At 39.6% G+C, this 27,272-nt stretch overlaps 1 protein-coding gene and 1 non-coding gene across 3 annotated transcripts in view; both read left to right on the top strand.

The window, feature by feature from the left end:
- Positions 1 to 27,272, top strand: part of LOC124615630 (GPI ethanolamine phosphate transferase 1) — a 264,269-nt gene that overhangs the window by 123,608 nt on the left and 113,389 nt on the right. For both annotated transcript variants that reach the window (XM_047143638.1, XM_047143639.1), the window contains 2 exons: positions 1,153 to 1,343; positions 15,722 to 15,949. In XM_047143638.1, coding sequence (XP_046999594.1) covers positions 1,153 to 1,343; positions 15,722 to 15,949 — 419 coding nt within the window. The remainder of the gene's footprint in view (positions 1 to 1,152; positions 1,344 to 15,721; positions 15,950 to 27,272) is intronic.
- Positions 20,452 to 20,526, top strand: Trnal-uaa. Its single transcript has one exon. It is a non-coding gene; the product is annotated as a tRNA-Leu (tRNA).

Genomic DNA, 27,272 nt, shown 5'->3' with positions numbered 1-27,272 from the left:
GCTGGCACTGCCCCCCCCCCCCCTCCCCCAGTGGTCAATCTGCTCACAACCACGCTACTGCCATTACTGACCACTTCCATGTGGTATTATCTTGCCAGATACTATAATGTGACCCACCTCCTAGTTCATACATTTTTCTTTGTTCCAGTGTCATGGCTTGTGTCTCAGTTTCACTGATTCAGCTCCAGAGTGTTCGATGTCGGAAAAAATGGACTTATCCACATTGTCTCACTAGAAAACAAGCCTGTATTTCCATAGCAGTAAATCTTCTCATCTTAGAAAATAGCACATGTTATACTGTTGAATCAGGTTCACTGTCACATTACAAGGCAGCATATTTTCAGAAATCAGTTCTCCTGATTTAAATATTCTCAGTATCCAAATATTTCAGGATTTAACATATAAGGGATTATGGTGTTTTTTAAAAAAGCATGTGCCTCATCTTATCATCAAATCACTGCTTGGGTTGGAATTAATAGGCACATTATTTCTTCTTTGTCAGTGAATCTCAGTTCCAGTGGGAATATGTATAAAGAGAAATCTTATGATGGGCCGTAGTTATGTATTTCTTCAACTTCTTTGTACAAATATTTTGTTCAACAAAACCAGTTTCTTTTAAATATAGTCTATCTTTTGCATTCAATTTTTTCTTTCCTTCTCTCTCTCTCTCCCTCTCTCTCGTGTATTCATTCCATTTCTGTCCGCCCCCGGTAGCTGAATGGTCAGCCTGACAGATTGTCAATCCTCTGGGCCCAGGTTCGATTCCCAGCTGGGTCGGGGAATTTTCTCTGCCTGTGGACTGGGTGTTGTGCTGTCCTCATCATCATCCTATCATCCTCATCGACTGCAGGTCACCGAAGAGGCGTCAAATTGAAAGACCGGCACCCAGCAAACGGCCTGCCCAATGGGGGGCCCTAGCCATACGATTAAATAAATAAATTCCATTTCTGTTTCTTCGTAACAGTATACAAAACTTCTTTTAGAGCCAGACACTTGTTGCCAGTGGGGAACAGATACACAGTTGTTTCCATAGTTTTGTTATATTGCCAGATGCACTTTGTGACCACATTTTTCAGAATAATGATAGTAAACTTCAGTCTTTGTTGTTAACTAATGACTCCAGGATAACCAAATGTTTGTGTATATTTCAAGGCTCTCATGGCGCTGGGGATCCATCTGAAACAGAAACACCACTCATTGCTTGGGGTGCTGGGATAAATACTCCACAGTTAGTAACAGGAACTGAGAATAAATTGGACACATTACGTAAAGATGTTCACCAGGCTGATATTGCTCCCCTTATGGCTGCCCTTATTGGAATTTCCCTGCCTGTTAACTCTGTGGTGAGTAAATGATGATTATTTTTTATGGTTGTAGTATAGCCAGAAGATTTTCTACTTGAGTCTTACATGCACACTACTGTAGTGGAGGCTACAGCACCATGAAGAAAGCATGCAGATACTTTAAAAGTACATGGCTTTCCTTTTCTGTGCTACTCTGCATAGGTGAAACACCATTTCCAATAACTCTCACTGCTGAGTAGAGACCAGAAGAACAAAACAAGCAGTGTGAAGGTTAATGATAGTGGAGTTTTAACCAAAACAAGTCTACAGCATAGCAAAGTCATCTTAAGTGTATACAATGACCCAGAGAACAATCCAAATCACAAACGTAGACCAGGCAAGGTCAAGACTCTAATACTATTCAGTGGCAAATAACTGAAGGCTTCAAAAACTAGTAAGAGACTGGATAGCAAGAGGTGGGCCATGGTATTTGACACTTGTCAGAGGTTGGTGCCACCTCACGTGCTTGCTGCACTGCTGCAGCTCACAAGGGCCTAAGCTGCTGTTCCAGTCTGTAGCCCTACTATCTCTGACGTCTTCTCACTGTCGATGTCGATACTCAAAACTGCGTGGGGAATCTAAATCACCATCTAAATTTCCAGGTAGGATATTTGATGTAATTAGAATTGCAGAGCAGTTAGGCATTTGTATATTAGTCGTTGCTGTCTTTAGAGCAAGGGCCATAAGTTGAAAAAAGTCACCTGTAGTAGATAACGTTCCCTTTGAATTATTGAGATACTTGGAAGAACCAACCATGATAAAACTGCTTCACCTGGTACACAAGATATACTCTCAGACTTCGAGAAGAATATAGTAATCCCAACTCCAAATAAAGTTTAGGTGCCAACAGGAGTGAATATTACCAAACAGTCATTTCAGTAAGTTATGGTTGAAAAACACTGGCAGAAATAATTTACAGAAAAATGGAAATCAGTAGAAGCTGACCGTGGATGCAGTTGGTTTGTGTCCTGGAGAAATCTAGAAACGCATGCGTAGATAGATTAGAGGGAAAATATTGCACAACCAGAATGAGGAAGGAAATCGGATGTGCCATTTCAAAGGAGCCATCTCGGCATTCAGTTTAAGAAATTTAGGGAAACCACAGAAAACCCAAATCAGCATACCTGGACAGGGATTTGAATTGCTGTGCTCCAGAATAGAAGCCTAGTGTCTTACCGCTGTGACACCTCTTTCAGCTGCAGGAGAACACAAGGCAATACTGACGCTATGACTTGTCATAGAAGATAGGTTAAAGAAAGGCAAACCTAAGTTTACAGTACAAAATTGTTAAGCGACATTGTGGGTGGGGGCAGGTGGAGAAGAGCTATCACACTCACTTGTTCAGAAATGCAATAGAAATACACAAACGTGAGAATAGCTTAAATGTGGAAGAAGAAAGCCTCAAGGTAAATGGATCCTGGATTCCCTTGCTGTAGCAAATGACCATTGCAGGTAGCAACAGGAGAACTGCACCAGAAATGACCATGGAGAAGCCCTTGGACTTTGGCACACCAAGTATGTATAGTCTGCAGCTGTGAGCTCGGCTGCAGTCCACCACCAGCAATGGAGAATGAAGCTTTGACAATGCCAGTCATTTGTGCTATCAAAATGTGAAAAAAGGTCATCAGACAAGCATCAGCTGAAGAACCCAAGAGGGAAGCCAACAGGTTATGTTTATAGCGTTCATATGTTTAGAGAAAGCTCTTGACAGTGTTGACATGAATATAATCTTGGAATTTCTCAGATAAAGCAAGGATAAAAAATGGGGAAAAAGAAGGTGTCTGTAACTATTACAGAAACCAGACAGCAGTTATATGACTCAAATCTCAGGAAAGGGAGGCCTTAGTTTACAATTGTGTGACACAGTTGTTGCCTATCCTCCCATGTTAAACAATATTTACATTGAGCAGTCAGAAAGGAAACAAAAGTGAAATTCTAAAAAGGAATTACAGTTTATGGAGAAGCAATTAAAACCTTTGCCGATGATTTGTAATTCTGTCAGAGATGATGGAGGACTTGGTAGATCAGTTGAATGGAATGCTTAATGCCTTGAAAAGAGGTTATTATATCAGCATCAACAAAAGGAAAATGTTCTCGATAAAATAACAAAATTATGATACAGGATTGCTGGCCAGTACTCCCACCACGAACCATGGACCTTGCCACTGGTGAGAAGGCTTGTGTGCCTCAGTGATGCAGATAGTCGTACCATAGGTGCAACCACAACAGAGGGGTATCTGTTTAAAGGCCAGACAAACGTGTGGTTCCTGAAGAGGGGCAGTAGATGCAGGGGCAATAGTCTGGATGATTGACTAAAATGGCCTTGTAACACAACCAATACATCATTGCTGTGCTGTTACTGGGAATGGTTAAAGCAAGAGGAAACCACAGCTGTAATTTTTCCGAGGGCATGCAGCTTTACTGTATGGTTAAATGATGATGGCGCCCTCTTGGATAAAATATTCCGGAGGTAAAATAGTCCCCCATTCGGATTTCTGAGCGGGGGACAACTCCGGAGGATGTCATTATCAGGAAAACAAAACTGGTGTTCTACGGAACTGGTATGTCAGATCCCTTAATCGGGCAGGCAGATTAGAAAATTTAAAAAAGGAAATGGATAGGTTAAAATTAGATATGGGAATTAGTGTAGTTCTGTGGCAGGAGGAACAAGACTTGTGGTCAGGTGAATACAGGGTTATAAACACAAAATCAGATAGGGGTAATGCTGGAGTAGGTTTAATAATGAACCGGAAAATAGGAATGCGGGTAAGCTACTACAAACAGCCACAGATGATGAAGAGATTGCAGAAATGTATGATGATATAAAAGAAATTATTCAGATAGTTAAGGGAGACAAAAATTTAATTGTCATGGGGGACTGGAATTTGATAGTAGAAAAAGGAAGAGAAGGAAAAGTAGTAGGTGAATGTGGACTGGGGGTAAGGAATGAAAGAGGAAGCCGCCTGGTAGAATTTTGCACAGAGCATAACTTAATCATCGCTAACACTTGGTTTAAGAATCATGAAAGAAGATTATATACATAGAAGAGACCTGGAGACACAAGAAGGTTTCAGATTGATTATATAATGGTTAGACAGAAGTTTAGGAACCAGGGATAAATTGTAAGACATTTCCAGGGGCAGATATGGACTCCAACCACAATTTATTGGTTATGGATGGTTCCTTTGAAAGGGCACGGCCGACTTCCTTCCCCATCCTTCCCTAATCCGATGAGACTGATGACCTCGCTGTTTGGTCTCTTCCTCCAAACACTCCATCCATCCTATTGGTTATGAACTGCAGATTAAAACTGAAGTATACGGAAAAAGGTAGGAATTTAAGGAGATGGGGCATGGTTTTAGAGAATTTCAGAGGGAACAAGGAAAAGTAATACAGTAGAAGAAGAAGAAGAAGAAGGGGTAGCTTTGAGAGATGTAATAGTGAAGGCAGCTGAGGATCAAGCAGGTAAAAAGATGAGGGCTAGTAGAAATCCTTGGGTAACACCAGAGATATTGAATTTAATTAATGAAAAGAAAAAGTATAAAAATGCAGTAAATGAAGCAGGTAAGAATGTCTCAAAAATGAGATCGATAGGAAGTGCAAAACAGCTAAGCGGGAATGGCCAGAGGACAAATGTAAGAATGTAGAAGCATATGTCACTAGGTGTAAGGTAGATGCTGCCTACAGAAAAATTAAAGAGACCTATGGAGAAAAGAGAACCACCTGTATGAATATCAAGAGTTCAGATGGTAAACCAGTCATAAGCAAATAAGAGAAAATGGAAGAAAACGTAGATGAAGATGAGATGAGAGATATGACAATGTGTGAAGAGTTTGACAGAGCACTGAAAGACCTAAGTAGAAACAAGGCCCTGAGAGTAGACAACATTCTGTTAGAACTACTGATAGCCTTGGGAGAGCCAGCCATGACCAAACTCTTCCATCTGGCAGGCAAGATGTATGAGACATGCGAATCACCCTCCGACTTCAAGAATAATATAATAATTCAATTTCCAAAGAATGCAGGTGGTGACAGGTGTGAAAACTACTGAACTATCAGTTTAATAAGTCGTGGTTGCAAAATACTAGCACAAATTCTTTACAGACATATGGTAAAACTGATAGAAGTCAACCTCAGGGAAAATCAGTTTGGATTCCATAGAAATGTAGGAACACGCCAGGCAATACTGATTCTATGACTTACCTTAGAAGCTAGGATAAGAAAATGCAAACCTACATTTATACCATTTGTAGACTTCGAGAAGGTTTTGACAATGTTGATGAATACTCTCATTCAAATTCTGAAGGTGGCAGGGATAAAATACAGGGGAGCAATAGGCTGTATATAATTCGTAGAGACCAGATGGCAGTTACGAGAATCAATGAGCATCAAAAGTAAGTAGGAAGTGAGACAGGGTTGAAGCATGTGCCTGTTGTTATTCAATCAGTACATTGAACAAGCAGTAAAGGGAACCAAAGAAAAATTTGCAGTAGGAATTAAAATCCAGGGAGAAGAAATAAAAATCTTGAGTTTACCGATGACATTGTAATTCTGTCAGTGACAGTAAAGGACCTGGAAGAGCAGTTGCACGGAATGGGCACTGTCTTGAAAAGTGGATATAAGATGAACATCAACAACAGCAGAATGAGGATAATGGAATGTAGTCGAATTATTTGTAAAGCAGATGATGCTGAGGGAATTGGATTAGAAAATGAGACACTTAAAGTAGTAGATGAGTTTTGCTATTTGGATAGCAAAATAACTGATGATGGCCGAAGTAGAGATGATATAAAATGTAGACTGGTGATGGCAAGGAAAGTATTTCTGAAGAAGAGAAATTTGTTAACATCGAGTATAGATTTAAGTGTCAGGAAGTCTTTTCTGAAAGTATGTGTATGAAGTTTAGCCATGTATAGATGTGGAACATGGACAATAAACAGTTTAGACAAGAAGAGAATAGAAGCTTTTGAAATGTGGTGCTATAGAAGAATACTGAAGATTACATGGGTAGATCATGTAACTAATGAGGAGGTACTGAGTAGAATTGGGGAGAAAAGGAATTTGTGGCACAGCTTGACTAGAAGGGATCCGTTGGTAGGACATATTCTGAGGCATCAATGGATCACTGGAGGGAAGCATGGAGGGTATAAATCATAGAGGGAGACCGAGAGATGAATACACTAAGCAGATTCAGAAGGATGTAGGCTGCAGTAGTTACTCGGAGATGAAGAGGCTTGCACAGGATAGAATAGCATGGAGAGCTGCATCAGACCAGTCTTTGGACTGAAGACCGCAACAACACTTACCATCAGCAGAAATGCTGTCTGTAGACGCACATAAGGGTACATACGTCACTGTAACATTTGGAACTAATTTTCCTTCCTTAGGGAGGAGAGAGGGGTAGATTGGTGAATGTTAAAAAGGAGAGGCAGGTCAATCATACCCCAGGATGGCAGCAGCCCACTTGTTGTGACGATGAAAGGAGACAAGGGTGCTGCTTCTTTGGGCTATCATATTTTGTGTCAGTTCCCATATTCTGCTGAAACAGCACACAGTGACTTCTGCCTCTTTTCTCACATGAAGAAACAGTTGCATGGTAGATATTTACAGAATAACAACATGGTTTTAAAGATGGAAGGTTTCCAGAATGTCAGAAGGCATACTTCTACAATAAAGGTTTCCACAAAGATGTCCATCCTTGAGGAAAATGTGTTGCATTGTAGGATGAATGTGTAGAGAAAGACTAGAACCATCACCAAGTTACATGGTCATAGCTTGATTTTTTTAAATTTTTATTTTTTAATTTTTTTATGTAATAACGAAAGATTACAACTACCGCTCATAAGTGTCAACTGAGGGAGACAGACTTTTGCTGATGCCCATGTAATGTGCAAGAGCACTGCTTGCTGCCAGCCAACTTGTGGACTGGAGCCCTCTGCAGCCCCAGTAGCTGCAAAATGCATCTACAATGTGCTCTGCCCATTACACAAACAGTTAGGAAATATCATGTACTTTAATTGAAAAATGTGATTTTGTGTTATAGCCTGGAAAGAAGCTGAATTATCATTTAGAAAGGAACTGAATTTACAGGAAGTGTATTGACTTCATGAAGCATACTAATCACAACCATTTCAGCATAAGCTTTGATAAAAATACAGACACAAAGTGTGAGTGCTTTTGAAACTTACTTGAGAGATGCCGCCAATAGCTGTGATGCATTTTCATTTTTAACACTCAAGAACAGTGTTACGTAATTGCTGTGTTTTTGTGAAGGTGGCAACAATGTATAGGCTGCTCTTGCCATAATACTGTGTGTCAAATGAACACAAAATACTGTTCTTGCCTCAAGGAACTTGTCACTCTAATAATACAGATTTTGTCACATTATTATTAGCAAAAGCTCAAAACATTTATGTCTTTCATACATACAAACTTCTTCCATGTATTCTGCCACAATACCTTTTATCTGAGATGGGGGTGTCATCCCTGTAATACCTTCCATGAATAACAACTCTTGGCCAGTTGCTTTTAATTTTAAAAATGTATCACTGTAATTTAAGACAGTTCATCTGAGTACATTGTCACCCATCTTGTTAGCGCGTTAAAAAAGTGTTAAAAACCTGCAGGCTATTTCTTTTTTCCTCTTGCTTGGCTAAATAGACAATCCCATTCCTGTGCCCAAGGGGTGTCCTTGCAGATCAGTTATGCAGTAACTAAACAGTTCACCTCAAGTATGAATACACTGATGTGCTAGACCTTCTGAGACTGGAAATCAAAACTGCAGCTGATGCCACACTTACCACAGAAAGCAGAGCTCAAACTGATTGTTTCCCTGCTGTATCACTCAAGAACTTCGCACAATACATATTTCCAGCAAGAAGCAGCATATGGTGGCAATATTTCCTCTCCATGTGTTAATGCTTTGTTCACATTGTTGTTTAAGAACATAGACATTCATAAATTTTGCCTAGAACAGCATATGGAAGCATGTGCAACAGAATTATAATTTCACAAAAACTCCTTCATAATATTAAGTGTATATCGAGCACCTGTAGGTAACTTTAATCTGTTTGTAAACCACCTTGAAGCTGTACTGGCCCATTTAACAAACAAAAACAAAGAAATAGTGGTTGCTGGTGATCTCAATGTAGATTTCCTTAAAGACTCTCCCAATAAGAACTTATTTGAGTTAGTAACACTATCATTCAACTTAATTCCCACTGTAAAGTTCCCCACTAGGATAGCCACTTGCTCACAAACAGCCATTGATAATATCTTTATAGAAAAGTCCAATGAACAAAATTATATTACAAAACCAATAGTCAATGGCCTCTCAGACCATGACATGCAGTTCCTTCTGTTAAATGTTAATACTGAACAGGATATAAAATCTGTTAAATCTGAGCTCAAGAGGGTAATCAGTAAGCCAAAAATTGATTATTTTAGGACACTCCTCAGAGACATTCACTGGACTGATGTTTACAGTGCTCATGGCATGAATGAAAAATATAACATTTTTGCTAATAAAGTGCTTACCTTATTCGAACACTGCTTTCCCCCAAAACTTACCAAGGTTAGAGCAAACTCTACAAAGAAGCCATGGATTACTCGAGGAATAGGGGTATCTTGTAAAATAAAAAGAAAACTGTATCTGTCAATCCGAAACATTTCCAATGTTGATGCTATAACACATTATAAGAAATACTGCAAAATATTAAAGACTGTAATACAGATGTCAAAGCAAATATATTACAAGGAAAAGATAGTCATATCAGATAACAAAATAAAGACAATGTGGGATATAGTGAAGGAGGAGACCAGTAGAACCAGACATGAAGAGGAACAAATAGCATTAAGAGTAAATGATACATTGGTGACAGATGTGTATAGTGTTGCAGAACTTTTTAACAAACATTTTATAACTGTTACTGACTGTTACTGAAAAGATGGGGTTGTCAGGTTCGGTAGATGCTGCTATGGATTACCTTAGACCAGACGTTTCAAGTAACTTCCATAATATGAATTTGACCCTCACTACCCCAACAGAAATAATGTCCATCATAAAATCTTTAAAATCAAAAACATCTAGTGGGTATGTTGAAATATCAACAAAGTTAATTAAAGAATGTGATTCTGAGCTAAGTAACATATTAAGCTATCTGTGTAACCAGTCATTTATCAGTGGAATATTTCCTGAATGGCTGAAATATGCTGAAGTTAAGCCACTGTTTAAGAAGGGAGATAAAGAAATAGCATCAAATTTCCGTCCAATTTCACTGTTGCCAGCATTCTCAAAAATTTTCGAAAAAGTAATGCACAGTCGTCTTTATAACCATCTTATCTCAAATAACATACTGTCAAAGTCACAGTTTGGATTTCTAAAAGGTTCTGATATTGAGAAGGCTATCTACACTTACAGTGAAAATGTGCTTAATTCATTAGACAAAAAATTGCAGGCAACTGGTATATTTTGTGATCTGTCAAAGGCATTTGACTGTGTAAATCACAATATCCTTTTAAGTAAACTAGAATATTATAGTGTAACAGGAAATGCTGCAAAATGGTTCAAATCTTATATCTCTGGCAGGAAACAAAGGGTGTTATTAGGAAAGAGACGTGTATCAAGCTATCAGGCCTCATCCAACTGGGAACGAATTACATGTGGGGTCCCACAAGGTTCCATTTTGGGGCCCTTACTTTTTCTTGTGTATATCAATGACCTTTCATCAGTAACATTACCAGATGCCAAGTTTGTTTTGTTTGCCGATGATACAAACATTGCAATAAATAGCAAATCAAGTGTAGTCTTAGAAAGATCAGCCAATAAAATATTTGTGGACATTAATCACTGGTTCCTAGTCAATTCTTTGTCACTAAACTTTGAAAAAACACACTACATGCAGTTCAGAACTTGTAAGGGGTGTCCCAAGAGTGTATGTCTAACATACGATGACAAGAAGATAGAAGAAGTGGACAGTGTTAAATTCTTGGGATTACAGCTTGATAATAAATTCAACTGGGAGGAGCAAACCACAGAACTGCTGAAGCGTCTTAACAAATCTCTGTTTGCAATGCGAATTTTGTCAGACATAGGGGATATAAAAATGAAAAAGCTGGCATACTATGCTTACTTTCATTCCATAATGTCATATGGGATTATTTTTTGGGGTAATTCATCAAGCCAAGCTAAAGTTTTCTGGGCACAAAAACGTCCAGTAAGAGTTATATGTGGTGTGAACTCAAGAACATCCTGAAGAAGCCTGTTTAGGAAACTAGGGATACTAACTACTGCTTCCCAATATATTTATTCCTTAATGAAATTTGTCATTAAAAATATATCACTTTTTCAAACCAACAGCTCAATTCATGGAATCAATACTAGAAATAAGAATAATCTTCACAAGGATTTAAAGTCACTTAGTCTTGTACATAAAGGTGTGCATTATTCAGGAACACACATTTTCAATAACTTGCCAGCAGCCATAAAATGCTTAACAACCAATGAAATTCAGTTTAAGAGAAGCCTAAAGGATTTATTGGTGGCCAACTCCTTCTACTCCATTGATGAATTTCTTAGTAAAACCAACTGATTTGTATATAAGTACAACATAACTTCTGCACAATTTCAGTGCAGTAATGTGTTCATTGAAAATGTGTGTGTGTGTGTGTGTGTGTGTGTGTGTGTGTGTGTGTATAATCTAACTTCTGCACCATTTCAGTGCAGTAATGTGTTCGTTGTAAATAAGTATTACAGTAGTTGTATTACATGTTTATTACCTTATAAATAAATAAAAAACTTTTTTATTTTAAATTCAGTGCATTAGTATTTGTAAAATGACTCTTAGTGTTCATTAAAAAATGACAATCATTCCACTTGGGACCTGTGGAATGGTACATTAGCTTATTTGTTTTAGTTGTAAATATTTGTCATGTATTGTTGTTTTTTTGACATGTTCCACATCCTGGAGGACCTCCTCACTACAGATCAATTGGAATGAAAGTAAATCTAATCTAATCACACTTTTGTGCCCAAGTTGAGCTCAATATAGGTCATAAAAAAAAGACAAATGAATTAACAAGAACAGCTTCATTAATGTAGCATAATATTTTTATAATTCTATTCAGCAGTTAAGCTTTTACACAATAAATTTGTATTAAAATGAAGTGAACTATGGACTCGTGGCCAGTGCCATGCTACAAATGTCATTGTTAATTCATACTGTTTTCCTTTTGATAGATTGATTGTACATTATGTGTTCTGGTAAGTTCTTCTATTCATTGCCAAAGGTGAATTATCTCGTGGTGCAGTCCTTCTGGAAGGACCCATGCCTTCACATCTTACCACACTGTTGTTCTGAGTCCATTTCATTACCACTCCTTCTGCAGTCACTGCGCTACGGCTGACTGTGTGATCTGTCCACGTGTCCTTCATGTCAATAATTTAATCTTTGTTCATGTCATCTGGGTGTGTTGTATTGTGCTTTCCATCTGAAAAGTTTCTTTAACATTAGAAACATGCAGTAGTCATTTATACTCAAACCATGTTTCATCAGTAAGAATGTCTTTTCTATAGGACTGGCTCCAGTGATTTTGCCACCCAGGCACAATTTTCAAGTTGAGTCCACTCACATTATTGCCAACAACAATAGAGCACAGAAAGAAGGCAGTATTTACACCTATGATTATAAATTGTGCCTGTGCTTGTTAATAAAGGCTTGAATTCAAATTCGTGCATTGTAAATCTTCTTCATGCATGAATTTAGGAACTTTTTCTCAGTTCTTGCTCACTATTTTTGGTGACCATAATGTGTCAATTATTTTCCTTTTCATACTTACATTCCAAATTTCAAGAAGAATATAATAATTCCAATCCCAGAGAAAGCAGGTGTTGACAGGTGTGAAAATTACCAAACTATCAGTTTAATAAGTCACAGCTGCAAAATACTGACACAAATTCTTTACAGACAAATGGAAAAATTGGTACGAGCCAACCTTGGGGAAGATCAGTTGGATTTTGTTTGAATGTAGGAACATGTGAGGCGATACTGACCCTTCGACTTATCCTAAAAGATAGAGCAAGGAAAGGCAAACCTATGTTTCTAGCATTTGTAGACTTAGAGAAAGCTTTTGACAATGTTGACTCGAATACTCTCTTTCCTATTCTGAAGGTGGCAGGGTTCAAATACAGGAAGCGAAAGGCTATTTACAATTTGTACAGAAACCAGATAGCAGTTATAAAGAGTTGAGGGGCTTGGAATTGAAGCAGTGGTTGGGAAGGGAGTGAGACAGGGTTGTGGCCTATCTCTGATGTTATTCAGTCTATACATTCAGCAAGCAGTTAAGAAAACAAAAGAAAAATTTGGATTAGGAATTAGAATCCGTGGAGAAGAAATAAAAACTTCGAGGTTTGCCAATAACATTGTAATTCTGTCAGAGACAGCAAAGTACCTGGAAGAGCAGTTGAACGGAATGGATAGCCTCTTGAAAGGAGGATATAAGATGAACATCCGCAAAAGCAAAACGAAGGAATGATATGTAGTCTAATTAAATCAGGTGATGCTGAGGGAATTAGATTAGGAACTGAGATGCTTAAAGTAGTAGATGAGTTTTGCTATTTGAGGAGCAAAATAACTGATGATGGTTGAAGTAGGGAGGATATAGAATGTAGACTGGCAAAAGCAAGAAAAGCGTTTCTGAAGAAAAGAAATTTTTTAACATAGAGTATAGATTTAAGTGTCAGGAAGTCTTTTCTCAAAGTGTTGCCATGAATAGATGTGAAACGTGGATGATAAATAGTTTAGGCAAGAAGAGAATAGAAGCTTTTGAAATGTGGTGCTAAAGAAGAATGCTGAAGATTACATGGATAGATCACGTAACTAATGAGGAGGTACTGAATAGAATTGGGGAGAAGAGGAATTTGTGGCAAAACTAGTCTAGAAGAAAGGATCGGTTGGTAGGAAATGTTCTGAGGCATCAAGGGATAACCAATTTAGTATTGGAGGGCAATGTTGGGGGTAAAAATTGTAGAGGGAGACCAAGAGATGAATACACTGAGCAGATTGAGGAGGATGTAGGGTGCAGCAGTTACTTGGAGATGAAGAAGCTTGTGCCGGATAGAGTAGCATGGAGAGCTGCATCAAATCAGTCTCTGGACTGAAGACCACAACAAAAACAACAACAGTGACAACAACGATGACTTATATTCATTAATGCCGCAGGGAATAATATTCTTGAACAGCAGTACACTTTCATACAAAGTATTTAATGCACGAAGCTGGATAATAGAGGTTGTATGTAATGTACATCCAAAACCACCTTTTAAGCATCTAAATAAAAGAATTGCAGACTCAGACTGTAGTTATTTCTTTATGCTATCATTGAAAGACCTGAGTCGAAACAAGGCCCCCGGTGTAGACAACATTCCATTAGAACTACTGACAGCCTTGGGAGAGCCAGTCCTGACAAAACTCTACCATCTGGTGAGCAAGATGTATGAGACAGGCGAAATACCCTCAGACTTCAAGAAGAATATAATAATCCCAATCCCAAAGAAATCAGGTGTTGACAGATGTGAAAATTACCGAACTATCAGTTTAATAAGTCACAGCTGCAAAATACTAACGCGAATTCTGTACAGACGAATGGAAAAACTGATAGAAGCCGACCTCGGGGAAGATCAGTTTGGATTCCGTAGAAATGTTGGAACACGTGAGGCAATACTGACCCTACGTCTTATCTTAGAAGAAAGATTAAGGAAAGGCAAACTTACATTTCTAGCATTTGTAGACTTGGAGAAAGCTTTTGCCAATGTTGATTGGAATACTCTTTTTCAAATTCTGAAGTTGGCAGGGGTAAAATACAGAGATCGAAAGGCTATTTTCAATTTGTACAGAAACCAGATGGCAGTTGTAAGAGTCAAGGGGCATGAAAGGGAAGCAGTGGTTGGGAAGGGAGTGAGATGGGATTGTAGCCTATCCCCGATGTTATTCAATCTGTATATTGAGCAAGCAATAAACGAAACAAAAGAAAAGTTCGGAGTAGGTATTAAAATACATGGAGAAGAAATAAAAACTTTGAGGTTCGCCGATGACATTGTAATTCTGTCAGACAGCAAAGGACTTGGAAGAGCAGTTGAACAGAATAGACAGTGTCTTGAAAGGAGGGTATAAGATGAACATCAACAAAAGCAAAACGAGGATAATGGAATGTAGTCAAATTAAGTCGGGTGATGCTGAGGGAATTAGATTAGGAAATGAGACACTTAAAGTAGTAAAGGAGTTTTGCTATTTAGGGAGTAAAATAACCGATGATGGTCGAAGTAGAGAGGATATAAAATGTAGACTGGCAATGGCAAGGAAAGCGTTTCTCAAGAAGAGAAATTTGTTAACATCGAGTATAGATTTAAATGTCAGGAAGTCATTTCTGAAAGTATTTGTATGGAGTGTGGCCATGTATGGAAGTGAAACATGGACGATAAATAGCTTGGACAAGAAGAGAATAGGAGCTTTTGAAATGTGGTGCTACAGAAGAATGCTGAAGATTAGATGGGTAGATCACATAACTAATGAGGAGGTATTGAATAGAATTGGGGAGAAGAGGAGCTTGTGGCACAACTTGACTAGAAGAAGGGATCGGTTGGTAGGACATATTCTGAGACATCGAGGGATCATCAATTTAGTATTGGAGGGCAGCGTGGAGGGTAAAAATCGTAGAGGGAGACCAAGAGATGAATACACTAAGCAGATTCAGAAGGATGTAGGCTGCAGTAGGTACTGGGAGATGAAGAAGCTTGCACAGGATAGAGTAGCATGGAGAGCTGCATCAAACCAGTCTCAGGACTGAAGACCACAATAACAACAACAACAACAACAACATCTCTCATTAACTAGTGGTTGCAATTTGAATCTGTCATTAGTATCCACAGTTAAATCACTAGGAATGAAACTGTCACCCACTGTTCATAACCTAACCTGCTTCCGGCACAGAAAAGGACAAGCATACACATTTTAATTGTGGAATAAAAAATAAATGACAAAAAGGGATTATAAATTTTTTTCTGGCCAGCTTCTACTCTATAGAGAAATTTTTATACATATTATTTCTATGTTTTATGTTTCAGTGTGTGTGTGTGTGTGTGTGTGTGTGTGTGTGTGTGTGTGTGTGTGTGTAATTCACATAAACAATCACTGTAAAGCCATACATTCAGTGAGAAAATGCATGACTTTCATAAATAAGGTGACACAGTCCACATTATTGTGACATATCATTAACATGATGTAATCAATATGAAAATTACTAACTGCATGTGGGTTATCAGTATATATAAGGGCACTGAGTTTTATGATAGCAGAAGCCCTTAACCATATTTATTCTTTCAGGGTTTAATTCCAAAAGAGTACCTGAACTTCAGTAGCTCTGATTTATCTCAAGCAATGTTTGCCAATGCACAGCAAATGTTGGCTCAATACAAGATGAAACGTCAGTCAGTAGAGACAGGAACACTTTCTTTCCTGTACCGTCCATTTGCACCTCTTACAAAGGATAAAGAAAATGAGTTCCTGGATGAGATCAACAGAAATATAGTGGAAAAAAATTTTGAAAATGTGGTAAGTACAATTCTTTTTTACAATCAGGACATTTAGAAGCAAAAACAAAAACCATAGTGTTTTAGTGTACAGGTTTTTTCCTCAGATAGTAATCCTTTTATTTTTTAAGTATGTGTGTTATTAGATTTTGTGTGTATACATTTTTATTCTATGCTTGTAAGAAGTTAAATGTTATTTATCAAACAATGGAAAATCCAGGATGAATGTAACAATATTATGAAAAGGATAGTTGCGACTCACCATATAGCAGAGATGCTGAGTTGCAGATAGATGCAGCAAAAAGATTGTCAGAAAGTGAACTTTGAGTCAACTAGGCCTCCATCACACACACACACACACACACACACACACACACACACACAAATATGACCGCAGTCTCTAGGAGTCTGAGTCTGGCTTCAGAGTCTGGTTACAGTAGCCAGAGACTGTGAGTTGCATTTGCACATGCACCTATATATATATATATGTGTGTGTGTGTGGGGGGGGGGGGGGGGGGGTTCTGGGCGCTACAGTCTGGAACCGCGCGACCGCTACGGTCGCAGGTTCGAATCCACCCTCGGGCATGGATGTGTGTGATGTCCTTAGGTTAGTTAGGTTTAAGTAATTCTAAGTTCTCGGGGACTGATGACCTCAGCAGTTGAGTCCCATAGTGCTCAGAGCCATTTTGCAAAATGCTGCAAAGTCTTGCAATGAAAATTGTGGACCATTATGAGACACTACCATCATTAGCAAGCCACTGAGTGAAAATTTTTTAGACAAGGCTGCGACGTTGGCAGTTATGGATGTGGAAACACAATGAATGACATACAGAGAACAAGAATATGTGTCAACTACCAACAGCCAGTAAGCATTGAGGGAGCGGCCAGTGAAATCCACATGTATATGGTCCCATGTGTGTGACGTGGTCAGTCAAGGAGACGATGACATCTGAGGAGTTGCGTGGTGTGTCACACACTGTGAACAGGAGCCAAGCAGGTGGGTAACATCACCGTCTAAGCCAGACCAAAACACATGTCGATGGCCAAGGCTTTTGTTCAGTCTACACCCCAATGATCTGCATGCAGTAAACAGAGAACCTGCAAATGAAGCAGTGAGGGGATCACTACCCTATGGGCCGCATGATCTGGGTCTAATAGCAGAACACCATCCACAATGGAGAATTGAAAGATGTAATAATTACGGAGGGGGTCAGACACACAAGAAGTCGGTGAATCCAGGCAACCATGTTGTATGAATGGTATGACCTGTTGCAGAAAGGGATCCGAAGCTACAGCCTTCACAATCGTAGTGCTAGTTACAGGAAAACCATCAACCGTCCACTGTGCTGTGACATCAGTGTGGAAAGAAAGCAATTACTTCTCATCAAATCCTGGGTCCGGGCCAGCTGGCGGACGGAACAAAGCATCAGCATTTGCGTATTGATTTATAGGGCAGAAATGAATATCATAGTTGTAATGCAAAAGGAAAGAGCCCAGTATTGAATTTGATGTGCTGCTCTATCTGATAATGACAGAAAGATGGAATTACCAAATATGCAGCAACCAGTCGCAAAATCATGTTTTATTTATTCACTTTTGCAAATCGATATTGGTTGAAAGCACCGATGATGGCTCTTAATCAGTTGAAATCGATTTCAAAACTGAATAAATAAAACATGATTTTGCAACTGGTTGCTGCATATTTGGTAATTTTATGGTTTACGGTTGCTACATGACTTGGGAACCACATGGAGCTCACCATTCACAGAAAGATGGAACAAAGAAACCAATGGTTCGTGATCAACGACCAGATGGAATTTGGTACCATAGAGAAAAGTGTGGAATTCCTTCACAGCATATACAGTGGCCAAAGCTTCCTTTTCTCTCTGAGAGCACCACTCAGCAGCTTTCGGGCAAAAGCAATAGGCCACTTGGAGCCATCAGGATATCTTTGGGCCAGTACCTCCCCAACCATACTGTGAAGTTGTGGCAGGTCGGGTTGCACTCTCACTATCCTTTAACCCTGCGGCAGACGCGCTTAAGATTGTTGCGTCAGCGGGCACGTGCGGCACTCAGTACCGCCTACATTTAAATACATAAAAAATCAGTTTTTTTTTAATATTTTGGTGGAATTAATTGTTTATTGTCTAGAACATCATTCTTAACATCAACTTTTAATATGATCTGTATACATATATCCAAGGTGCATGGCAAAATTAAAATTGTTACAGAATATCTGACATACAGTTCCAGGATATTTCCTAAGCGCTAATTTAATAACAAATTCTAATTAAATTATAACCACAGATATGATTCGATAGTTTTCCATTGTTAAAGCAAGTTTTACAAAAACGTGTAATATGTATAAAAACTTTGTAGTAATAATAAAGAACAAGGCAGTCAGTAAATACATATCAAGAATCACACACTTTCTTCCTCCGGAGAAGCTCTGCAATCATTAAAATGGTTCAAATGGCTCTGAGCACTATGCGACTTAACTTCTGAGGTCATCAGTCGCGTAGACCTTAGAACTAATTAAACCTAACTAACCTAAGGACATCACACACATCCATGCCCGAGGCTGGATTCGAACCAGCGACCATAGCGGTCACGCGGTTCCAGACTGAAGCGCCTAAAACCGCACGACCACACTGGCCGGACAATCATTACATGTGACAACATTGTGGCAATGTTGCTTGCAAACGAATCTTTTGCAGCTATTGCAAGTGACAGTAGTTTTATTTTTTATTTTTTTTTTTTTTTTTTTTTTTACCACCACAAAGATGGCACCTCCCACACCTTGTTACAGTCTCATCGTGATTAGCGGGAATTGGTTGATGAGGTGACAGATATCCTTGAATATCTCATGGTAGAGTAGAGAGCTGAGCCCTTTCTTTCAAATGGCAGTCCATCAGAGCCAAGGCCAGGTTTGTGTTTGCAACGACATAATCAATTATCTCAGGTTCAAACAATTTGAGAAATTTTTCAATTTCAGTTTTAGTTTCTCTACCAATGTGTTTCGGGCCAGGTAGGACTTTGATTATATTCTTACGTTTTGGTTTCCCTGGTAGTGCTAACGGATTATTTATACACAAAGTTTCTTGGTCCTTACCAATATAAAAATGGCTGTCATCATGTGGCATTCCTTTCACTTTATTCTCGTCAATGCATGACTGCTCAGATTCGATGGAATGATCTGCAGTTTCAATTATTTCTGCTTCCTCATCGCTGTCAGAGAAATCTGCGTAGTTTTCTTCGACAGATGATTGCAGAAGAAGATGCTCAATTTCTTCTGGTGTTAGTCCTTTCCTTTGTGCGGACCTGGGAGACAATAAAATAATTGTAATACCAAAGCAATATTAATAACTAAATCATCATTCACCCACAGAGTTGTAAAACAAAGCTTCTAATAATCAAAACATTCGACAGTGGTATGGTTACATGTGCGTACTTACATTACCGGGCGCGTGCGGTACGCAGTGCCGTCTCGGTGCAGTCGTCCGCTTTACAGGTGAGTCACAGCTGTTATGGTGGGTATAATGACGGCGCAGCAATGCAGTTTGGCGCGTGACTAAACAATCGAAGCATGTCTAGCACCACTGTTGTGTGCTCGGCGAGCTGACGTAATTATTGAAAGAAAACAAAATTGGCGGCACTGTATGCCGCCACGTGCCCGCCTCAGGGTTAAACAGTCAGTCCACCAACCTGGATAGGCTGCAGGTTGCCTGCCCCTTCACTCTGTGATCATAGATACTGGTTAGCCAACGTAAGTAGTGTTGATGGAAATTCAATTAAATACCTACCACACAAAGGCCACGTAACTCCAGTCCATGGGTAGTACCTGAAAGTTAATTAAATTAATGAGCGTTCAGGATTCTTCCATAACTCATTTGAAAACACGTCTAAAATTTCCCTTAAGTTGGTTTATTGTCTTTAAAACAGAGAAAATAGCTTTCAAGCTATATGTAATATCTCAACATCAATTATGCAATGTTACTGACTGCCTCTGTTACAAGTTTGCACCTGAAAGCAGCCAGAAGCTGTTTAATCCAATCCAATATTTTGACTGTCCTGAACAGTTACTGATCCACGACTACTTGCAAGTTAACAGATTCAGTTCTTCAGTAAGCTCCTTCTAAAGAAGTGCTTGCCACAATGTTTCGTTATCTGCACAAAAAAAAAAAAAAAAAATTGTTTAACACTCAATGCCCCTTCTGGATGCCTTACTGCGCAACTTTCTCATGGATACATTTACATAGTTTTAATAAAGTGTCACATTGAAACTTCCTGGCAGATTAAAACTGTGTGCCAGACCGAGACTCGAACTCGGGACCTTTGCCTTTCATGGGCAAGTGCTCTACCAACTGAGCTACCGAAGCACGACTCACGACCGGTACTCACAGCCTTACTTCTGCCAGTACCTCGTCTCCTACCTTCCAAACTTTACGGAAGCTTCTGTAAAGTTTGGAAGGTAGGAGACGAGGTACTGGCAGAAGTAAGGCTGTGAGTACCGGTCGTGAGTCGTGCTTCGGTAGCTCAGTTGGTAGAGCACTTGCCCGTAAAAGGCAAAGGTCCCGAGTTCGAGTCTCGGTCGGGCACACAGTTTTAATCTGCCAGGAAGTTTCATATCAGCGCACACTCTGCTGCAGAGTGAAAATCTCATTCTGGAAACATCCCCCAGGCTGTGGCTAAGCCATGTCTCCGCAGTATCCTTTCTTTCAGGAGTGCTAGTTTTGCAAGGTTTGCAGGAGAGCTTTTGTAAAGTTTGGAAGGTAGGAGACGAGGTACTGGCAGAAGTAAGGCTGTGGGTACCGGTCGTGAGTCGTGCTTCGGTAGCTCAGTTGGTAGAGCAAAATACCGCGAAAGGCAAAGGTCCCGAGTTCGAGTCTCGGTCGGGCACACAGTTTTAATCTGCCAGGAAGTTTCATATCAGCGCACACTCCGCTGCAGAGTGAAAATCTCATTCTGAAAGTGTCACATTCTCAATATGCATATGTCCTCCATTTGCTCTCTCGGTCTCTCCAAAACACCTTTACAACAAAAAACATGATGAAATAATAATTTTCCAAAGTTCTCTTAATTACCTCAGAAATCAGTGGTAATGAAATTAAAGAAAATTCCAGAAAATTACATTATGTGAACATATCCTCTTGGTTGGAGTTTCAGTTGATACTATAGATGAATACATTACAGTCACTAACTCAGTTTCACAATGATAGCACAGCTATGATGTGTTTTAGGTAAAAATCTATATCTCCAAAAGTATTAAAGTTATTGATTTGAAATTTTAACGGTATGACTGTGTTAGCCATAGAATTTGGTATGTTAAGTATGAAAAAGAATGATTAATATTTAATAGTACTTCTTCAGATCCATACGGGGTACATGTAATGTATTGCACACAGCGTTAGTCAAGCAACTGCTCACTCAGCACAGTAGCCAGCATCAGCTTTGGCAGCGTGAGAACCAAACTCTCCTCTCCTCCCAGCTCCACAGCAAGCTATGCTTTCACTTCAAGACAACAACTCATAATAATTTACTATGTTGCAAAATGTCTGTCTCAAGGACCAAGTGGAGGTCTGGTTGATACGTCACTAAGAAGGGCGCAGACTGAAATGTGGTCTTAAGGGTGGAAAATGCTGTTTCACAAGCCAGTGACTACGAAACTGACTCCCTTTGCGTAGCAACACTAGTAACAGGTGCACAGTTGCCTCTGCCCCAGAGAAAAATTTATGGTAGTAGGTGACTTGGCCTAGTAAAACCTTATATTCTTTGACTAACTTAGTGTGTGGAAGTAACACAAGAGCTGAGACATGTTGATACAGGGGTTTGAGACCCTCACAAAAAACTTCATTTTGAAACATAGTAAATTATTATGAGTTGTTGTCTTGAAGTGAAAGCATAGCTTGCTGTGGAGCTGGAAGGAGAGGAGAGTTTGGTTCTCACGCTGCCAAAGCTGATGCTGGCTACTGTGCTGAGTGAGCAGTTGCTTGACTAACGCTGTGTGCAATACATTACATGTACCCCGTATGGATCTGAAGAAGTACTAGACTTCAACTCAGCTGCTTGGAGCACATAAAAAAAGAGTACAGAGATTGGGTAGATGTTCTTCAGTGGAGGCACCAGAAATTACAGTGTCATCTAGGTAGTTTGCACAACCCAGCACAAGCACTGTAAGTTGTTCCAAAAAATAGTGAAAAACAATGAGAGCGCTGGTGACGCCAAAAGTCAACTGCAAGTATTGGTGCAGTCCAAAGAGGGTATTTGCAAATAATATACATAGTGACTCTGTATCTAGAGGGAGCTGTAAATCAGCATCCAACAGTTCAATTTGTGAGGAATATTGATCATCTGATAACTTTTCAAAGAGTTCTCCCGAGTACAGTATTGAATCCACTATAGATTATGCACTCATGGAAACTTTAAAATCGCAGTATAGGGTAACCAGCATGACGGTTTCCTTACTTTAACTAAGGGGGTAGGCCATTCACTTGATACAATAGGCCGAACAGTGCCGGATTCCATGAGGTGCTCTAATTCATCATTGACTTGTTCCCTGAGTGCCACTGGAACCAGAAGGGCCTGGAAAAAACGAGGCAAGCAGAAGGTTTCATGATAATGTGCGCTTGAAAATTGTTGGCACACCCCAATCAAGGAGAGAACAAAGAGGAAAACTCAGAACATAATGCATATAACTGTGTGTATGGCACTTGTTCAGACACTAAATTCACTTCTCTGAATTGGTAAAACCAAAGAACTTAAAGGTTTAGAAGACTCTCCATATGTGCATTATCTACAACAAGAAGTGTAAATGACCAAACTACTGACTGACAGGTCACTGGGGCAGAGTGTTTGGTAAGAATGGGAATGTTTGTTGTAATTTACTAACTTTTGTGACATAGGGAGAAGCAGAGGGGAGCCCAAATCTATATAACTTTGTTAGTTTAACAAGGTTAATGCAGCTCCTGTATCCATTTGCATGTGTAGTACTTTTCAAAAAAGCATAACATCAATGAAAAGCTTGTTTGGCACAACAGAAATAGCCGATACAATGTTTATGACCATATCCACATGAGGATCATTCGGAGATAGATGGATTTGCACACTGGAAGGCATGCTCTCACACCTCATGATCTGGAACTAAACGAATTATAGCATATCTCACGATCTGATCAACATATGGTTCTTTATGAACAGAGGACACACAATGATGATGATGACGTAACTCATGGGGTTCAGCTGCCCATACTTGACGTGATTGAAGTGGTTGCTTCCTACAGCGGTAAAACTCAGCCTGGGATCGCAATAGCACGGGTGCGCTTAAGGTAGTATTTTGAAAGAAGTTCACGCATTTGGTCAAACGTTAAAGAGGACAGAACCTGCAAAGGGGTGGATTGACATAGGACGTGATACATTCCTGGCAATATCCATCAAAGGAACAAGGCACAACATAAAATAGCATAAGTAATCCCAAAACCTTGAAAGTGTTGTCACAGACATTTCTCATATGCGTCCTATTCCTTAGTGGCCTCATCATGTAGAAATGGGAAGCGGATGAGCCATGGGGGCCATGGAGGGCAAAACAGCACGCGACACAGGCTGAGGAACATGCTTACTAGACAAAACAGAAGAAAATGATTTAAGTACCAGAGTTTGATTATCCAGCACCTGTGATTGGTGATGCTACGCTGTGGGGAATGATTCTTGCTCTTCAACCGACTGACTTAAAATGTCCTCTGTAGCACCATCAACCATCATGAGAATAAATGGAGGACCAACCAGAGTAGAAATTTGCATAGAGAACAGGACCACACTCGTTGCTAGTTGTGTTGTGATTAGGTATAAGAGCAACACGACCAATGGACTGAACACAATTTCATTCCATGGAAGCATTAACAACTTGAACCCAGTATTTAAGTAACATTCAGCGGGAACTAATTACGTACACTGTAGCAGTCCGTGGAGACTGAGGCCGAGCGCTCATAGCTCGGCTAGACTCAAATAGACTGGGGCCCATGGTGGGCTCTGACAGTCTGTGGATGACATAGCACTGTTGCAAGTGCAGCCCTTTTGAAAGTACACCCACACGTCGCTGCAGTACCAGTTCAGCGTACCTTGGTACTCTTAGCAAATCTTTTTGAGCCCCAAATAGTGAAACTGTTAGAACATTTACTCACCACAACCTATTTAAAATGTGATGAGGAGTTCTATGAAGAAGCTGATGGAATAGTCGTGGGCTCATTATTTGGCCCTGGGATTGCCAGTCTCTGTACAGAACACTTTGAAGAGATGGTACTAAAAACTGCATGGCTCAAACCAAAAATGCTTCTTCTGTTATGTGGATGACGTCTTCATTGTCTGGGAACATGGCAGAGGGTCCATGAATGAGTTCCTGGACCACCTGAACAGCATCCATCAAAACATACCGTTCACAAAGGGGCAAGAACAGAATGGGTGTGTTCAATTTTTAGACATTCCAATAAAAAGAAAATCACTGCTAAAACCATCAGAAATCTCAAGAGGAAATATTTGAAAGAAAGTTTAACTCAAATAGAAGAAGACTTCCAGAAGAACAACATGCGAGACTTCTATAGAACATTCAAGACCAACTTAAGTAGATATAATCCTCTAAACCTCAGCTTTAAGAATAAAGAAGGAAAGACAGTGTATGGAGACGTGGAAAACAGTCAGATCATTGCGGAATACTTTGAAGGCCTCCTGAATTGTGAAGCACCATCCAAGGCATTCAACCACAGTGAGAAAGAACCAAACCCTGACTCAGAACTGCCAACTATAGGATAGGTTAAGAACATAATAAGAACCTTGAAAAATAACAAAGCACTTGGAGAAGACAGGATCATTGCAGAACTCTTAAAGTATGCAGATGAGAATGTGATCATAGAACTAACACAAATTATATGAAAAATCTGGGAAGAAGAGCAGCTTCCATCCTATACACAAGAAAGGCAATAAGACAGAACCTGGGAACTACAGGGGAATTTCTGTAATACCTCTGACCTATAAGGTATTCTCTCAAGAGCACTGCTAAATAGAGTGGAAGAACAACTAAATTCACAAATTGATGAGTACCAAGGAGGCTTCAGAAAGAAAAGATCATGCGCAGAACAGATCCTGAATCTAAAACTGATGATCGCTTATCAAAAACAGAGAAGCAAAACGTTTGTGCCTTCATTTATAGACTTCAAGAAAGCCTATGATTCTGTAGACAGACACACACTGTTCCAAACTTTAGGGGAGATGAGTTTGGATAGAAAATACAGAAACGTGGTTAAACAGACCCTAAGCAACACAACATCCAAGGTCAAGTTCAGAGGAAAGCTGTTGTAGAATATGACTGGGGTGTAAGAATAAAGGAATACGGATAGATTGTCTAGCATTCACAGATTACATTGTGATCTTGTCCAAATCACTGGAAGAGGCGATTAACCAAACCACAGAACTGCAGAGACAGGCAGCTAAAGCAGGCCTACAGATCTCTATCGAGAAGGCACAAAATATGACAAACATCACGACAGCTCCTAGATGGATGACTATAGAAAAAGGGAAAATTCAGAAGGTGGAGAGATTCAAATACCTTGGACAATGGATAGACATTCAACTCACTGAAAAAGAAGCAATGGGAGCTCAAATAAACAAATTGAACTTAGCATATAAACTAACTATCAACACCTACAATAAGAAGAATGTTTGATAAATGCAAAATTGAAACATTATCAAACGGTGATCCACCCTGAATCTCTATATGCAGCAGAAACTCTCAGCTTAGCAAGAACCAGAGTGATCAAGAGACTTGTTGTTGTTGTTGTTGTTGTTGTTGTGGTCTTCAGTCCTGAGACTGGTTTGATGCAGCTCTCCATGCTACTCTATCCTGTACAAGCTTCTTCATCTCCCAGTACCTACTGCAACCTACATCCTTCTCCATCTGCTTAGTGTATTGATCTCTTGGTCTCCCTCTACGATTTTTACCCTCCACGCTGCCCTCCAATGCTAAATTTGTGATCCCTTGATGCCTCAAAACATGTCCTACCAACCGATCCCTTCTTCTAGTCAAGTTGTGCCACAAACTTCTCTTCTCCCCAATCATATTCAATACCTCCTCATTAGTTACGTGATCTACCCACCTTATCTTCAGCATTCTTCTGTAGCACCACATTTCGAAAGCTTCTATTCTCTTCTTGTCCAAACTGGTTATCGTCCATGTTTCACTTCCATACATGGCTACGCTCCATACAAATACTTTCAGAAACGACTTCCTGACACTTAAATCTATACTCGATGTTAACAAATTTCTCTTCTTCAGAAACGATTTCCTTGCCATTGCCAGTCTACATTTTATATCCTCTCTACTTCAACCATCCTCAGTTATTTTGCTCCCTAAATAGCTAAACTCCTTTACTACTTTAAGTGTCTCATTTCCTAATCTAATTCCCTCAGCGTCAGCCGATTTAATTTGACTACATTCCATTATCTTCGTTTTGCTTTTGTTGATGTTCATCTTATATCCCCCTTTCAAGACACTGTCCATTCCGTTCAACTGCTCTTCCAAGTCCTTTGCTGTCATCGGCGAACCTCAAAGTTTTTATTTCTTCTCCATGAATTTTAATACCTACTCCGAATTTTTCTTTTGTTTCGTTTACTGCTTGCTCAATATACAGATTGAATAACATCGGGGAGAGGCTACAACCCTGTCTCACTCCCTTCCCAACCACTGCTTCCCTTTCATGCCCCTCGACTCTTATAACTGTCATCTGGTTTCTGTACAAATTGTAAATAGCCTTTCGCTCCCTGTATTTTACCCCTGCCACCTTCAGAATTTGAAGGAGAGTATTCCAGTTAACGTTGTCAAAAGCTTTCTCTAAGTCTACAAATGCTAGAAACGTAGGTTTGCCTTTTCTTAATCTTTCTTCTAAGATAAGTCGTAAGGTTAGTATTGCCTCACGTGTTCCAACATTTCTACGGAATCCAAACTGATCTTCCCCGAGGTCCGCTTCTACCAGTTTTTCCATTCGTCTGTAAAGAATTCGCGTTAGTATTTTGCAGCTGTGACTTATTAAACTGATAGTTCGGTAATTTTCACATCTGTCAACACCTGGTTTCTTTGGGATTGGAATTATTATATTCTTCTTGAAGTCTGTGGGTATTTCGCCTGTCTCATACATCTTGCTCACCAGATGGTAGAGTTTTGTCATGACTGGCTCTCCCAAGGCCATCAGTAGTTCTAATGGAATGTTGTCTACTCCCGGGGCCTTGTTTCGACTCAAGAGACTTAGAACTGACAAAATGAAAGATTCTCGGGAGAATATTAGGACATTGTAGAATGTAAA

This window comes from Schistocerca americana, chromosome 5 (assembly GCF_021461395.2).
Source record: "Schistocerca americana isolate TAMUIC-IGC-003095 chromosome 5, iqSchAmer2.1, whole genome shotgun sequence".
In the NCBI taxonomy this organism is placed as follows: Eukaryota; Metazoa; Arthropoda; class Insecta; order Orthoptera; family Acrididae; genus Schistocerca; species Schistocerca americana.
This window is presented reverse-complemented; position numbering and strand designations above follow the sequence as displayed.